The sequence below is a fragment of the Oncorhynchus nerka genome, linkage group LG15 (genome assembly GCF_034236695.1).
Source record: "Oncorhynchus nerka isolate Pitt River linkage group LG15, Oner_Uvic_2.0, whole genome shotgun sequence".
Lineage (NCBI taxonomy): Eukaryota > Metazoa > Chordata > Actinopteri > Salmoniformes > Salmonidae > Oncorhynchus > Oncorhynchus nerka.
Window position 1 is genome coordinate 53,962,769 of NC_088410.1, and position 17,238 is coordinate 53,980,006.

A 17,238-nucleotide genomic window follows, 5' to 3' on the forward strand; every position below is an offset into this window, starting at 1 on the left:
TTGTTTATAACTGTATTATTTTATTACGGTTGTCACAACATTTTAGACACTAGCCCATTTCTCCATCAAAGTTTTGGACTTTTTATGAGAATTGCACCAGAGCTCAGAGAGCTGCCATTTATAGGACTATTCAAGGGGTGTTGGGTTGAAGCAAAAGGTTGCTAAGAGAAGGACAAATGTAATTGCTTTCATGGAGGAATGGCTTGACCACACAATTTATTTTCATCATGAGTAAAAGCTATTGGTTTCCTACCCAAAGTTGATCCATTTATTAAACACAAGAGACCAGCAAAATGGACAACAAGGTGTGCTGGCAGTAGCAGGAGCAGCGGCATCTAGTGGGAAAAATCTGAAACTTTCACACAAATTTATGGTAAATAATGCAAGCGAAGTCGCGAAAGTTGGTGCAAGTTTCAATGGCTAATTTCTCCAAACGGGGACAAAACATCAGATTCACACAGAATACATTACAAGGGATGAAGAAGTAATACTCCAAGCTGCAGCTCTATATTACAGACACAGAGAACTGATAATATATACTGGTTGTTGGGGTGGGATTGGTGTGGGGGTCCGTGGGTAGGTTATTTATTTCAAAATTATGTAAATTAAAAAGGGCCAATTTGGGTGCAATCAATTAGCTTAATTTATCAAAAATCAAATAAAATTTCAACAAAATTATGTTACAGGAATGCTGTTTCTAATTACAAAAAAGTTGTCCCGAAAAAATTGAGGTTGGTGGGTGTCGTGGCTTGCTGAAACGACATGGAATAACCAAGGTGCATAACAGGTTTTGGAGGAGTTGCTTCCTTGCGCACTCTGAATACAATGAATTCAACCATACTTGTGTATAATTTTTAGCCAGTACTTCTGAAAGTAGTACTCAAAAGCCAGAAGTGGTCCCCAAAAATTGCATACTACCTCACATACTATATGTGCACCACATCATTGCTCTCTCTCGCTCTCTCTCGCTTTGCTATGTGTGCATCTTGCTAGCTGTCACTCAAATGGTGAGGGGCTGAAGTTAATTGGCTGAAACACAAATGGCTAGGGCCCAAATTAGGGATTTGGTGGCTAATTGGGGTAAAACGGTAATTCCGACACATCCAGCCCAAATGGAGGTTTAAAAAATACTTACTAGTCCCCTGAGTTTCAGAGGAGGTCTTTAAAAAAACAGCGAAACGTAACTAAATGTAATTGAAAATGTAATCTAAGTACTCCCCAAAAAGTATTATTTATTATGAGAGGGCCATAAACCATAACTAGTAATACTACATCTCAACTTTCTGGTGAAAAAAAAAAGTTGCTGATGTGTTATCACTTTGAGGGCAAGAGCTTGTACACAGTACTCATATAATAAAAATATGAAAATAATATTATATATGATGCATTTCCTATTCAACAAAACTGTATGAATAAGGCTTGAAATGACATACATGCTTTCTAAATACAGTATTATCAAATTATAAAATGACTAACTATATGATTTCACCTTCCTTATAACTGTAAAAAAAATAATTTTTGTTTGTTTAGTGGCAGAGTAAATGTGCATATTTTCATAAGGTCTCGCTTGATCAAAACGTCTCACAGCGCCCTAGTTTGGCTTCCTGAACTCGTTAGGAACTCGCCTTTCATCTCATATTATTCTTGTCCGTCTATGACAAACAGAAAGTGTGTTTTTGTATGAATTATTTTAGATTACTGGCTATACATCAATTTCTGAATGTGGTAGACGATGAAACCACTTGCGCTACGATGTAAGGAATCCTGGCATGTTGGTGGCTGTGAATTATGGTTCAGTTGATGGATGTCCGGAAGAGCGAATGAAATGATAGGAGGGACATCCTAGCTTCAAGTGGTGTCAGATTCACATCCTGCTTTAAAGAGGCAAAAGAGACATAGCAAAGATTTTTTTAACTAAACTAAGATAGACCACCGCCAGTCGTTTCCAATGGAAACAAAATAGTCATAGTGGGCAGATCAAGCAAGGAGGTGGGCAGAGCCAAGCACAAGCCAGCGAGATCCTATTTTCCTGTTCTAGCATGAATCTGCATATTTATGTTAGGGAAAGCCTACTCTGTGAAGTGTGCGTGTGCAATAACTAAATTTGCCAGTGCACTCCTTCTAATAAATGACATGATTTTTAAAACTTTGGCAAAGGGTAAAGTTTAAAAAAACGTAATCTGCTCTGTTCAAAACAGATTCTAGTTTTGGGAACTGAAAACTGTATTGAGATCAAATGTTTAATCGATGACAAAATTTGCAGAATGTCTGCCAAAATCCAACTCCTTCCATCTTCTGCCAATGCTGGCCACTGGGCTTCCTCTCACTACCATATTTGGATACTTCACATTTATACATCCGGTGAAATATCTGTCTCATTATTCTAACTGTGGACATACTCCTCTGTCCGTGAGAATCAGGGCTACCACTCAATGCAAGCCTTTTCAGGGGTCTAAATCGATCTACAGCGATTATGTCAGTCCGAACTGGTACCAGAAACGCGCAGGTTTTTACATCTTAAAGGTTTTAAATACGTTGTACCTTTTAATTTGAATTTTCACAACAGAATTAATTAGAATATAGGCTATCGAGCAAAAAAGGGTTACGAACAATAACGAAAAATTAAAGAAAGCCATTGAAATACATATATATTCGTCTCCTTTTTAGCACCAATAGATTTAAAAACACTCTGACCTTGTAGATTTTTTAGGATAAGAAAAGTGTTTATGAATCATTAAAAAAACGGTATGGAGAGCCTTTATGCACTAAATATATTGGTAAATCAAAAATACAGTGGTTTGATTCATCCTGAAAATTCACATATTCAATTGTTCAAACCATGAAATATCAGAAGGTGCAAAAAGGTTACAACAGTGATTGGACAATACACATACACGACCATAAGCTTTACTGATCTTAGAACTGTAGGCAGATGACAACAGTTTAGTCATGAACTGTGTCCCAGGCTCAAAATGCTAAGTTTCATTACTATATATGTTCCAAAATTATAGCACAATTTGTAACAAGTTGAATAGTATCCACTATAGAATAGAGAGAGAGAGAGAGAGAGAGAGAGAGAGAGAGAGAGAGAGAGAGAGAGAGAGAGAGAAAAAGTGAGGCATTACCATTCTGCTGATAAACAGGATGGTGTGCTCCGGGCTGCTGAATCTTCAGAGAGATAGAGAGTTAGACAGGAAACAGACATGTGAGAGATGTATTAAATGTGTGTGTGTGTGTGTGTGTGTGTGTGTGTGTGTGTATGTGTGTGTGTGTGTGTGTGTGTGTGTGTGTGTGTGTGTGTGTGTGTGTGTGTGTGTGTGTGTGTGTGTGTGTGTGTGTGTGTGTATTTCATGCGTGTGACTTCTGTATAAACATCCATGTGAGTATATTAGTGTCAGTGTGTGAGGACTTGTGTTTGGGATGCCCCCCTCACCTCTCCCCCAGCCCCCAGAGTTGTGTCCAAGTTGGGGACTGCCACCCAGGGCGGAGGCCGTCTCTCCCTCCATGTTCTCACTCAGCATGTCCTCAGCCTTGTCCACGATGTCTTTCAGCTGGTCAATGAACATCTCCTTCTCTATGGGCAGGATGAAGCCATTCTCCACCTGCATACACACAGACAGAGAGACACACACACACAGACACAATGTAACTACAAGGAATATAATAATTCCAAAACAAGAATACTGAAGAAGTGATAGCACTTCAGGAACAATCATAATGTAAGTATCCCATTTCAATACAGGAAAGATACGATTACAAGGGGATTGATAATGAACTGGATGACCGAACAGAATACTCATTTATAAGATCTTCTGCTGTAGCGCATTTGAGCATGGTGGCCCTATTTAAATATTAAACAATCTATTTGAAGTTCTCAAAATAGCTTTTCCCAGGACATCCCAGACAGACAGAGGACCTCTGTCTAGACCTGGGGTCAAATACTATTTGACCCCAAATCTTTTGAGCATTTGCTCTAGCCTGTCCGGAGCGCCAGGTGGGCCAGATGGGAATAGTTTTGTGACTATTCTAATTCATCCATTAAGCCAGGAAAGATCAATCAAGCACAGATAAAGAATTTGAAATTACTTCAAGTCATTCTTTGCACCCGGGTCTACGTCCCATAACGGCATGTCCTACATGGTGTACTACTTGGACCAGAGCCCTATGGACCCTGGTCAAAAGTAGTGCACTCTAAAGGGAATAGGGTGTAGTTTGGGACGCAAAGAGGTCTGCCAAGGTCATGACCTCACCATGTAAATGGCTATCTCCTCCGGAGCATCTCCATCCAGGTCGAACTTGAAGGTCACCATTTTGTGATTGTGAGTCTCCAGCTGGCATTCCACCATCTTATCGCCTGTGTTGCACACCTGAGGGGAAGGAGAAATCACTTTGAATGTGAAAGTATGAATATGCATAGACTTTGAATACACAGTATAAATTGTAATTTCAGTTTCAAACTTCTCCCCTTTGGGCTAACTGAATAGCTTATGAACAGCTAAAACATTGAGCAAATCAAATCAAACTTTATTTTCCCCACGCGGCGAAAACAACAAGTGTCGACTTTACCGTGAAATGCTTACTTTACAAGCCCTTAACCAACAGTGCAGTTCAAGAAGAGTTAAAAAATATTTACCAAGTAGGCTAAAATAAAAAGTTATTATAAAAAGTAATACAACGAGATGATTGTGCACTGGCCAGGTCGGAGCTGTGGTCAGTGTGGACGGATAGACTTACATTGAGCATGCTCAGTTTGGGCTTGTTGGTCCTCTCCTGGCGGGAGCGCGTGCGGGCCGATTTGCGGTGGTGTTTCCGGGTCTTCCCGTCCCCTTTCCCGCCGCTGGCCGAGCCATCGCAGCCATCACTCATCTCCTTACCCGACGCCACGTCTGAGTTGAAGCTAAAGGCAGGGATGTGAACGAGTTCAACAATACTTTTAACACATTCTCTCTCTCTCTGCTTCTCGGCGTGTCATTAAGATGGGACTCTGGTGTAGTAACTGGTGTTTAGGTTAAAGATAAAGTTACCCTGAACCTAAGGATGGATTGTTGTCTGACCTTGTCCATAGACATGGCAAGGAAACCAATATGTCATTTTATAACTTGGGTGAACTAGTCAAGCTCAGAAGGTATGGCCACACACCTGTCATAGCCTGGGTAACTGTGAAAGGCCATGGGTTTCTCTTGCAGTGGCTCCTGAAGGCAAAACAATGGGGTTGTTGGATTCACAAGAACATGTCACAGGGGTTAGAGTATGGCTGGGTCTCAAACGGCACTCCACTCCTTCCCTATGTGGTGAACCACTTTTGACCAGTGCCTACGTAGGGAATAGAGTGCCATTTGGGACGCAGCCTGCATTTACAATATGGACCGTGCATAGCCGACACGCAAGAAAAGAGTGCACTGATGCATATACGAGTACTGTACACAGTATATGCTGTACGTTGTTGTAGAGTAAGAGTTGTATCTGGACACTCTTGGAAGTCAAGGCGCCTGGAAGAACCTTCCCAGTTGAAAAAGGTTCTTCGAGGAACCCCTTGTGTTTTGTGATGGGAGGGGTTCAATTTTAAAACCTTTTTAATAATATATTGCAAAGGTGGCAGACTAACAGATTGAAGGTGTGGCTTGTTGGAGGTGTGACTTTCAGATCATTCTTTTTGGTCACTTCTTTAGCGTAGTCATTCCTGTTTATCGTGTTAAGTTTGTACACTGCAAATTAAAATGTTCCTTGAATATTTATGCGCATTGTATTCTAATATAATATTCATCAAATTAACATTGCTGATTACATTTACTCTAACGGGTAGCCAACAAAAATGATCTATCGTAAAGCCACGCCCCTACTAAGCCATGCCTCCACTCCAGGGTTCCTCCAGGAACCCGTTGCTACATTGAACCATTAAAGGTTCCTCCAAGAACCCCTCAAGTAACGGAAGATGCAAATATGAACCATTAACTAGCAACGGTTCCTTGAGGAACTCCGGGGTTCCTTGAGGATATCCATGGTTCCTCGAGTCACCACTAATTCTAAGAGTGTACTGTACTGTAGAAACGGTTGATAACTGTGTGGTGAAGAGCTACCTCTTGGCTGGCCTCAGGTTGGCAAGAGGTGGACACAGATGCAGTGTCCAGGTTCTGCTGAGTCGTGGACAAGCTGAAACGGTCAGGCACTGGGGCTGCTATCTGGATGCCAGCGGGCTTCAGGGCTGCAGCTGGAACCGGAACCAGGCGTGGGACCCGGGCTGGGATCTCAGGGACAGTCTGGTCAGACCCGGGTGCAGCAGCAGGTTCGGGGTCCACCACCTCAGCCCTCCAGGGTGAGGAGAGGATGGCAGGCTGGAGTGGAGCGGAGTGGAGTTCGGGGTGGAGCGGAGCGAGGGCCGACACCTGAGCCTCTCCATGGAGGTCCTGAGGGGCACCAGACTGGACCTGGAAGGAGGAATGACTCAGGTATTACAGAACCTTCTTTGCTACTGCTGCTAAAGACACAGTACAACCTACTTGTTTATCCAAATGTATGTTACGTGCTGTGCTACATTTACTATCCATATTCATAAAATGTAAAGCCAACGTATTTGTAAGGTTTTGTAAAGCCAGCTTACAGTGCATTCGGAAAGTATTCAAACTTATTCAACCTTGTTCTAAAATGTATTAAATACATACAAAAACTGTTTTTTTAGACATTTTTGCAAATGTATTAAAAATAAAAAACAGATATCTTATTACATAAGTATTCAGACCCGTTGCTATGAGACTCATTGATCATCCTTGAGATGTTTCTACAACTTGATTGGAGTCGGTGAAGAAGGGTCTTGGTCAGCGAGGTGACCAAGAACCCGATTGTCACTCTGATAACCTTCCAGAAGGACAACCATCTCTGCAGCACTCCACCAATCAGGCCTTTATGGTAGAGTGGCCAGACGTAAGCCATTCCTCAGTAAAAGGTACATGACAGCCCACTTGGAGTTTGCCAAAAGGCACCTAAAGGACTCTCAGACCATGAGAAACAAGATTCTCTGGTCTGATGAAACCAAGATTGAACTCTTTGGCCTGAATGCCAGGTGACAAGTCTGGAAGAAACCTGGCACCATCCCTATGGTGAAGCACGGTGGTGGCAGCATCATGCTGTGGAGATGTTTTTCAGAGGCACGAACTGGGAGACTAGTCAGGATTGAGGAAAAGATGAACGGAGCAAAGTACAGAGAGATCATTGATGAAAACTTGCTCCAGAGTGCTCAGGACTTCAGACTGGGGCGAAGGTTCACCTTCCAACAGGACAAACACCCTAAGCACACAGCCAAGACAACACAGGAGTGGCTTCGGGACAAGTTTCTGAATGTCCATGAAAGGCTCAGCCAGAGCCTGGACTTGAACTCGATCGACCATCTCTGGAGAGATCTGAAAATAGCTGTGCAGCGACACTCCCCCTCCAACCTGTTGACATGACAGGGTAGGGCAAAACAAATGAATTAAAATGGAAATAGCTAAATAAACAGAGCAACATAATGAGAACGTAATAAACACACAGCTTTAATCTCTATGTTTCTCCAAAGATATCAGGTTAGATTAGGAGTGAACACAACTCCTGATCTTTATCCATTACTTAAAGGCCCAATCCATAAATTATGTGTCCCCAGTGGTAACAAAACAAAGTACAAACACAATCGACCAGAAACAAAACAAACACAAACAAAACAAGTTGTTTGATTTTCACCATTGAGTGCACCTGGTTCCTCTTCTTCACTGCAAAACCAATATTGTGTGCACTCACAAATACCCTCCCTAGCCGTCAGTCCTCCAGGGCACTTTTCTTACTTGTTACTCTCATTACGTATTACTTGCTTATGGATTGTGCCTCTACAGTTCTGATCAAATATACATGATAGATCTGTTTTGCATAAGCGCCATGAGTCTGTCAAGCGAGAACCTACACATTATGGAGAAAGAACCCCTCTGTGAGCAGGTAGTGCAATCTAAAGTGAATTATTTGTGGCAAATAGTTCAATATAACAGCCAGGAGTACACAATTGTTGAATTACATTGGGTGTATCTACTGACAGCCTGTATAGTTCCGAAAAGATGCATCTGTTGTTTTTTAAACATTTTCTTTACTCTGCCTGCAAACACACTGGATGCTTCAGAAGCCATTGAAGACATCAACACCATGACATAACACATTGGGAATCATGTAGAAACCAAAGAATGTGTTAACCAAATCAAAATATATTTTATATTCTTCAAAATAGCCACCCTTTGCCTTGATGACAGCTTTGCATACTCTTGGCATTGGTGAAGTCTCAACCAACTTCACCTGGAATGCTTTCCAACAGTCTTGGAGTTCCCACATATGAGAGCAGAGAACTTGCTGGCTGCTTTTCCTTCACTCTGCAGTCCAAGTAATCCCAAACCATTTCAATTGGGTTGAGGTCAGGTGATTGTGGAGGCCAGCTCATCTGATGCAGCACCTCATCACTCTCCTTCTTGGTCAAATAGCCCTTACACAGCCTGGAGATGTGTTGGGTCATTGTCCTGTTGGAAAAACAAATGATAGTCCCACTAAGCCCAAACCAAATGGGATGGCGTATCACTACAGAATGCTGTTGTAGCCATGCTGGTTAAGTGTGCCTTGAATTCTAAATAAATCACAGACAGTGTCACCAGCAATGTACCCCCACACCATCCAACCTCCTCCATACTTCACAGTGGGAACCACACATGTGGAGATCATCCGTTCACCTACTCTGCGCCTCACAAAGACATGGCGGTTGGAACCAAAATTCTCTAATTTGGACTCATCAGACCATAGGACAGATTTCCACTGGTCTAATGTCCATTGATCGTGTTTATTGGCCCAAGCAAGTCTCTTCTTATTATTGGTGTCCTTTGGTAGTTGTTTCTTTGCAGCAATTCGACCATGCAGCAGTCTCCTCTGAACAGTTGATGTGTCTGTTACTTGAACTTTGTGAAGCATTTATTTGGGCTGCAATTTCTGAGTCTGGTAACTCTAATGAACTTATTATCCTCTGCAGCAGAGGTAACTCTGTCTCTTCTTTTCCTGTGCCGGTCCTCATGAGAGCCCTTTTCATCATAGCGTATTGATGGTTTTTGCAACTGCAACTGAAATGTTCCAGATTGACTAACCTTCAGGTCATAAAGTAATGATGGACTTTCGTTTCTCTGCTTATTTGAGCTGTTCTTGCCATAATATGGACTTGTTCTTTTACCAAATAGGGCTATCTTCTGTATACCCTCTACCTTGTCACAACAGAACGAATTGGCTAAAACACATTAAGATAAAAATACCACAAATGAACTTTTAACAAGGCACATCTGTTCATTGAAATGCAATCCAGGTGACTACCTCATGAAGCTGGTTGAGAGAATGCCAAAAGCGTGCAAAGATGTCATCAAGGCAAAGCGTGGCTACTTTGAAGAATCTCAAATATCAAATATATTTTTGATTTGATTTAACACTTTTTTTGTTACTACATGATTCCTTATGTGTTATCTTGTAGTTTTGATGATTCACTACTATTCTACAATGTAGAAAATAGTAAAAAATTAAGAAAATCCCTGGAATGAATATGTGTCTCCAAACTTTTGACTGGTACTCTAAGTATTTTACACCCCTATGCTATGACATTCCAAACTGAGCTCAAGTGCATCCCAATTAGCTTTTATCATCTTTGAGATGTCATTACAACTTGATTGGTGTCTACCTGTGGACAATTCAATTGCTTGTACGTGACTTAGAAAGAAACACACCTGACCAAACTGAGCAACAAGGACCTTGGTGAGGGAAGTGATCAAGAACCCAATGACCACTCTGGCAGGACTACAGAGTTCCTTGGCTGAGATGGGAGAACCTGCTGGAAGGACAACGGTCAATACAGCACTTCACCAGTTTGGGCTTTATGGGAGAGTGGCCAGACGGAAGCCATTCCTGAGAAAAAAGGCACATGACAGCACGCCTGGAGTTTGCAAAAAGGCATGTGAAAGATTCTGAGATAATCAGTCAAATGATTCTGTGGTCTGATGAGACAAAAACTGAACTCTTTGGCTTGAGTGCAAAGCGCTATGTCTGGAGAAAACCAGGCACAGGCCATCATCCATCTAACACCATCTCTACTGTGAAGCATGGTGGTGACAGCATCATGCAATGGGGATACTTTTCAGTGGCAAGGACTGGGAGACTGGTAAGGATAGAGGGGACAATGAATGGAGACCAATACAGGCAAATTAGAACCTGCTTCAGGGCACAAACATCCCCAGACTGGGGCAAAGATTTACGTTCCAAAAGGACAATGACCCCAGCATACAGCCAAAGCATCGCTGGAATGGCTTCAGAACATGAATGTGAACGTCATGCCCGCTATAGGAGCACCCTACTCCAGCCAAAGCCCAGACTTCAATCCCATTGAAAAACTGTGGGAAAAATTGAAGATTGGGAGCAGCGTTCAACAGCAATCTAACTTAACAGAGTTTGAGAAAACCTACAAGAAAGAGTGGGGGAAAATCCCCAAATCTAGATATGCAAAGCTGATAGACATACCCAAGACAAAGCTGTAATTGCCGCCAAAGGTGCTTCTACAAAGTACTGACTCAAGGTCGTGAATACTTACTGTATGTACATGAGACATTTCTGTATTTCATTATATATATTCATTATATATATATTTTCACTTTTAATTTTTCACTGAAATACATATCTAATTGGTTACTGGAAAAGGGACACTTTACAAATGTATGGAAGCATGCTAAGCTGTGTCCTTACCTAAAACTCAAGGTACTATATTTGCAGATTATACTATAATCTATACATCAAGACAATCTGTTCAACGGGTACAGCGAGCTCTACAAGTAGATCAGGGAAATATCAGGGAGTGGGTCTGCCGCAACAAACTTGTAGGGGTCTGGGTGGGCATTTCACCGCGGTGACGTAGACCCCACTCCACCTTAGTCTTGGCCCACTTAGGTGGCACCTCTGGAGTGGCGACCCCGAACTGCGGACCCTTACAGCGGGCCCTGAATAGCAGGGAGACTCTGGCGGCGCCGGACAGGCGGGAGACTCTGGCGGCGCCGGAGTGAAGGGCGGCTTCGGCGGCTCCTGACTGACGGGCGGCTCCGGCCGCTCCTGACTGACGGGAGGCTCTGCCGGCTCCTGATTGATGGGCGGCTCTGGCGGCTCCTGACTGACGGGAGGCTCTGGCGGCTCCCGACTGACGGGCGGCTCTGGCGGCTCCTGACTTACGGGCGGCTCTGGCAGCTCCTGACTGACGGGCAGCTCTGGCAGGCTGGGGAGACCTACAGGAGGCCTGGTTCGTGGAGGAGGCACCGGATGTACCGGGCTATGCGGGAGCACTGGAGCTCTGGTGCGCAGCCTTGGCACCACTCCTCCAGGCTGGATGACCACTCTCGCATGGCACTTGCAGGGGGCTGGCCTATAGTGCACCGGGCTGTGAGCGCGTACTGGCGACACCGTGCACTTAACCACATAACACGGTGCCTGACCAGTACTGCGCTTCTTCCAGTAAGCACGGCTCAGGTCTATCACCTGACTCCGCCAATCTCCCCGTGTTCCACCCCAAAAAATGTTTGGGGGGCTGCCTCTCGTGCCTGTTGCGCTGCCTTACCTCATATCGCCGCCGCTCAGCTTTCGCTACCTCCAGTTCTTCCTTGGGGCGGCGATATTCCCCAGCCTGTGCCCAGGGTCCCTTGCCGTCCAATATCTCCTCCCAAGTCCAGGAGTCCAGAACCCTCTGCTCCTGGTTACCACGCTGCTTGGTCTGTTTGTGGTGGGTAGTTCTGTAACAGTTTTTCTCCTCTTCTGAGGAGGAGTAGGAAGGATCGGACCAATATGCAGCATGGTACGTGTCCATGTTAATATTTATTTAAACTGATCACAAAACAAAAAAACTAAGAGAGTGAAACGAAGGTGCAGACACAGAGACAGAAAACAACTACCCACAAAACCCATGTGGGCAAGAGCTACCTAAGTATGGTTCTCAATCAGAGACAACGATAGACAGTTGCCTCTGATTGGGAACCATACCAGGCCAAACACAGAAATACAAAACATCAAACAAAACATAGAATTCCCACCCCAACTCACGCCCTGACCAAACCAAAATAGAGACATAAAAAAGGAACTAAGGTCAGGACCTGACAATGTAAGAACATCATTAAAACTGCATGCATGGTCAGAAGGATAGCAAAATATTTACAGGGAAAGATTCTTAAGCAAACAACCCAAGCATTAATAATTGAGAGTCAGGTGATCTACTGTTCTGTGGTGTGGGGAAATGCAACAGCAAGTGACATTAGGAGGCTGCAGAATGCAGCAAGTTCTAAGATGGGGATACGATTCCTTTGTTGTAGTTATGCACAATGCTCTTGGGTGGTCATCAATCAATAAGATCATACAAAATAAAAAGAAATGCTTATTTTGTTTCAGAGTACACCATTTAACAATGGCCAAACTCCATTCACAACAGGGTTCAGTTGGTAAGAGACAGACATTCAGTCAATACTAGGAATAGATTGTCCCCCATCTATGGGTTATCCCGGGAGAGAAGGTATACTGGCAAATTAACATTTTGCTTCAGAGCAATGAACAGTTGGAATAATTTATCTGAGCAAACCAGGAACCTTTCAATATATACATTCTGATGGGGGGAGGGGGGAGGGGGGGGGGGGGTTATGGTGAGCGAGTGTTACACCTTTTCCTTTTCAATATATAAATTCAAACAATACTTCAGAACCAGTTGAACATAATCGTTTGGAAGGTTGTGCAGGACCAGGGCAGATGAAGGAACCAATCTATCTTTTCTGACTGTCAGAGTACTTATCATCAGGATTTTTTTTGTATATATTAACTTTGTATATATTGTCTTTTTTTTACCTGTCAATGTATTACGTCTGTGGTTTGTAACAGTGTGTTCTATGTTGAACATGTGATTGTATTATAAATTGTATTTAAATGTTTAAAGGACTTAGTCTGAACAACGTCTTAAAGAGATTATAATGAAATCCCCCCCAAAAATCTAACAAATCTACTGCCCACCTGTGTGCTGATCTGCAGTGGCTGGAGAGGGGGCGTGGCCTGGGAAGGCTGATGTAGAGGGGTAGAAGCATTGCTGCCCAGGCAGGCAGCTGATTGGACAAGACTGATGGTGATGTCAGAGCACTGCTGAGGTAGAGGCTGGCTGGCAGACAACTGTGGTAGGGAGTGAGAGAGAGAGAGAGAGAGAGAGAGAGAGAGAGAGAGAGAGAGAGAGAGGAGGGAGGAGGAGGACAGGCAGGCAGGGTGAGTAAAAATCATGACGAAGTTAATTGAACATCTATATCTGTCCTGTTCCACAAACATAATATATTGCCTCTCATACACTCTGCCTGTCCAGTCACCAAGTCTAGTTGCCAAACAGTCTTTCTGACTGGAACACACACCCTCGGTCACAGCGTCTGACTGGGGACACACGCATAAACATACACAAAGCTCTGGGCTCAAACACACACACACACAGCTGAGAACAACAAAAATCACAGCCACTATCATCTCTGCTTATTAAACAGAAGCCTGGGGACAGACAGCATCTGACTGGACGGTCAGGATTTTGTCAATGAGAGTCCAACAAACTAGCACATCTCATATTTACACTCACATTTAAATCAAAAAGTGTAGACAAGTGTAGACCTTACCGTGAAATGCTTACTTACAAGCACTTAACCAACAGTGCAGTTCAAGAAGAGTTAAGAAAATATCTACCAAATAAACTAAAGTAAAAATTATATAAAGTAACACAATAACATAACAATAACGAGGCTATATACAGGAGTTACCGATAGGAGAGTCAGTGTTCGGGGGTACAGGTTAGTTGAGGTCATTTGTACATGTAGGTAGGGGTGAGGTGAAGTGACTATGCATAGATAATAAACAGCGAGTAGCAGCAGTGTACAGAACGAATTGGGGTGGGGTCAAAGTAATAGTCGGGTGGCCATTTGATTAATTGTTCAGCAGTCTGATGGCTTGGGGGTAGAAGCTGTTAAGGAACCTTTTGGTGCTAGACTTGGCACTCATAGACTGTTTTCTCTGCTATGTCACACCACGGTACCACGTGCTGTGACGTAGCAGACAAAACAGTCTATGACTTGGGTGGCAGGAGTCTCTGACAATTTTATGGGCTTTCCTCTGACACTGCCTATTATTTAGGTCCTAGATTGCAGGAAGCTTGGCCTTGGTGATGTACTGGGCCGTACACATTACCCTCTATAGCACCTTACAGTCAGATGCCTGGCAGTTGCCATAACAGGCGGTGATGCAACCGGTCAAGATGCTCTCGATGGCGCAGCTGTAGAACTTTTGGAGGATCTGGGGGAGAGAAGGTTTCGTTGTGCCCTCTTCACGACTGTCTTGTTGTGTTTGGACCATGAAAGATCGTTGGTCATGTGGACACCAAGGAACTTGAAACTCTCGACCCGCTCGGTCCGCCTTTTCTGTAGTCCACAATCAGCTCCTTTGTCTTGCTCACATTGAGGGAGAGGTTGTTGTCCTGGCACCACGCTGCCATTTCTCTGACCTCCTCCCTATAGGCTGTCTCATCGTTGTCAGTGATCAGGCCTACCACTGTTGTATCGTCATAAAACTTAATGATGGTGTTGGAGTCGTGTTTGGCCACGCAGTCGTGGGTGAACAGGGAGTACAGGAGGGGAGTAAGTACACACCCCTAAGGGGGCCCTATGTTGAGGATCAGTGTGGCAGACGTGTTGTTGCCTACCTTTACCACCTGGGGGTGGCCCGTCAGGGAGTCCAGGATCCAGTTGCAGAGGGAGGTGTTTAGTCCCAGGGTCCTTCGCTTAGTGATGAGCTTCGTGGGCACTATGGTGTTGAATGCTGATCTGTAGTCAATGAACAGCATTCTCACATAGGTGTCCTTTTGTCCAGGTGGAAAAGCGCAGTGTGATTGAGATTGCGTCATCTGTGGATCTGTTGGGGCAGTATGCGAATTGAAGTGTGTCTAGGGTATCCGGAGGATGCTATCGATGTGAGCCATAACCAGCCTTTCAAAGCACTTCATGGCTACCGATGTGAGTGCTACGGGGCGGATATCATTAAGACAGGTTACCTTCACTTCCTTAGGCACAGGGACTATGGTGGTCTGCTTGAAACATGTAGGTATTATAGACTCAGTCAGGGAGAGGTTGAAAATGTCAGTGAAGACACTTGCCAGTTGGTCAGCGCATGCTTTGAGTACACGTCCTGGTAATCCATCTGGCCCTGTGGCTTTGTCAATGTTGACCTGTTTAAAGGTCATGCTCACATCGACTACCGAGAGCGTTATCACACAGTCATCCAGAACATCTGGTGCCCTCGTGCATGCCTCAGTGTTGCTTGCCTCGAAGCGTGCATAAAAGGCATTTAGCTCGTCTGATAGGCTCGCGTCACTGTCCAGCTCGCGTCTGGGTTTCCCTTTGTTGTCTGTAATATTTTCAAGCCCTGCCACATCAGACGAGCGTCAGAGCCTGTGTAGTAGGATTCAATCTTAATCCTGTATTGATGCTTTGCTTGTTTGATGGTTTGTCTGAGGGCATAGCAGGATTTCTTATAGGCGTCCAGATTAGTGTCCCGCTCTTTGAAAGCGGCAGCTCTAGCCTTTAGCTTGATACAGATGTTGCCTGTAATCCATGGCTTTTGGTTGGGATATGTACGTATGGTCACTGTGGGGACAACGCCGTTGATGCACTTATTGATGAAGTCGATAACTGAGGTGGTATACCTCAATGCCATTGGATGAATCCCGGAACATATTCCAGTTTGTGGTAGCAAAACAGTCCTGTAGCGTACATCCGCGTCATCTGACCACTTCCGTATTGAGCGAGTCACTGGTACTTCCTGCTTTAGTTTTTGGAGGATAGAATTATGGTAAGATTTGACAAATGGAGGAAGGGGGAGAGCTTTATATGCATCTCTATGTGTGGAGTAAAGGCAGTATAGAGTTTATTTCCTCTGGTTGCACGTGACATGCTGGTAAAAATGTGGTAAAACTGATTTAAGTTTGCATGCATTAAAGTCCCCGTCCACTAGTAGCGCCGCATCTGGGTGAGCATTTCCTTGTTTGCTTATGGCCTTACAGAGTTGGTTGAGCCACGACTCGGTGAAACATAAGACATTACAGTTCTTAATGTCCCGTTGGTAGGATAATCGTACGTCATCAATTTAATTTTCCAATGATTGCATGATAGCAAGTAGAACTGCTGGCAGTGGGAGTTTACTCACTCGCCTACGGATTCTCAAAAGGCAGCCCGATCTGCGTCCTCTTTTCCTCCGTCTTTTCTTCATGCAAATGACGGGGGATCTGGGCCTGTTCCCGGGAGAGCAGTATATCTTTCTCGACGGAGTCGTTAAAGGAAAAAGTTTCTTCCAGTTCGTGGTGGGTAATCCCAGTTCTGATGTTATTTTCGGTCATAAGAGATGGTAGCAGCAACATTATGTACAAAATAAGTTACAAACAATGCAACAAAAAAAATAGCACAATTGGTTACGGGCATGTAAAACGACGCCATCTTAACACCCAAGTGTTAGATTCAGAACAGATCCTTACCTCGTGGCTGGGCTGGGCTGTAACAGCAGGCTGCGCCTGTGCCTGTACAGTGGCGAGAGGGGCAGCAGCTGGGAAGCTCTGTGGGGCTGTGGGGCCGTTCTGATGTACCGGAGGCCCTGGGGTGGCTGGAGCAGAGGCTGGCTGAGCCTGGGGTTGGGGCTGGGCCTGGATCCACCCTGCACTGGGCTGGAACACACAGGAGAAAAGGCAGTCTTTCAGATTATGACAAAGATTATCAAGAACACATCATATAGAATCATCATTTTTCTTCACGGGAGCAAAGAGGGGACAAATCATTGTTGAGCAAGGTTGATATTGTTTTGCTGGAAACTGCCGGACAAAAGTAATTGAGGAGTGGCTGCTGCAATAGTAAGGGAATCTACACAGCTGATCCACCATCTCGTAATCGAGCCATGTGGTGTTTATCTGCTGAGGAGTGAACAGAGGCAGATAGAACATCACTGTTACGCTTGAGGGTCGGTGTTATGGTCAGGAAATTACAGTAACTATCCCAAAACTCCCAGGTTTTCCAGAAATCCCAGTTGGAAGATTTTTCAGGGGGGAATAAGCAGAAAATCAACCAATGAGGACTTATGGAAAACATGGGAAATTTGGGAGTTACTGGAAATGTTGCATCCATAGGG

The 17,238-nt window shown here is 44.1% G+C and overlaps 1 protein-coding gene across 1 annotated transcript in view; it reads right to left on the minus strand.

Moving 5' to 3' along the window:
- Positions 1 to 17,238, minus strand: part of LOC115142713 (serine/threonine-protein kinase WNK2-like) — a 71,538-nt gene that overhangs the window by 26,776 nt on the left and 27,524 nt on the right. Inside the window, 9 exon segments of the mRNA XM_065001682.1 lie at positions 3,126 to 3,168; positions 3,362 to 3,363; positions 3,434 to 3,602; positions 4,251 to 4,367; positions 4,735 to 4,897; positions 5,140 to 5,192; positions 6,078 to 6,425; positions 13,060 to 13,212; positions 16,595 to 16,780. Of these exon segments, the coding sequence (XP_064857754.1) occupies positions 3,126 to 3,168; positions 3,362 to 3,363; positions 3,434 to 3,602; positions 4,251 to 4,367; positions 4,735 to 4,897; positions 5,140 to 5,192; positions 6,078 to 6,425; positions 13,060 to 13,212; positions 16,595 to 16,780 (1,234 nt within the window).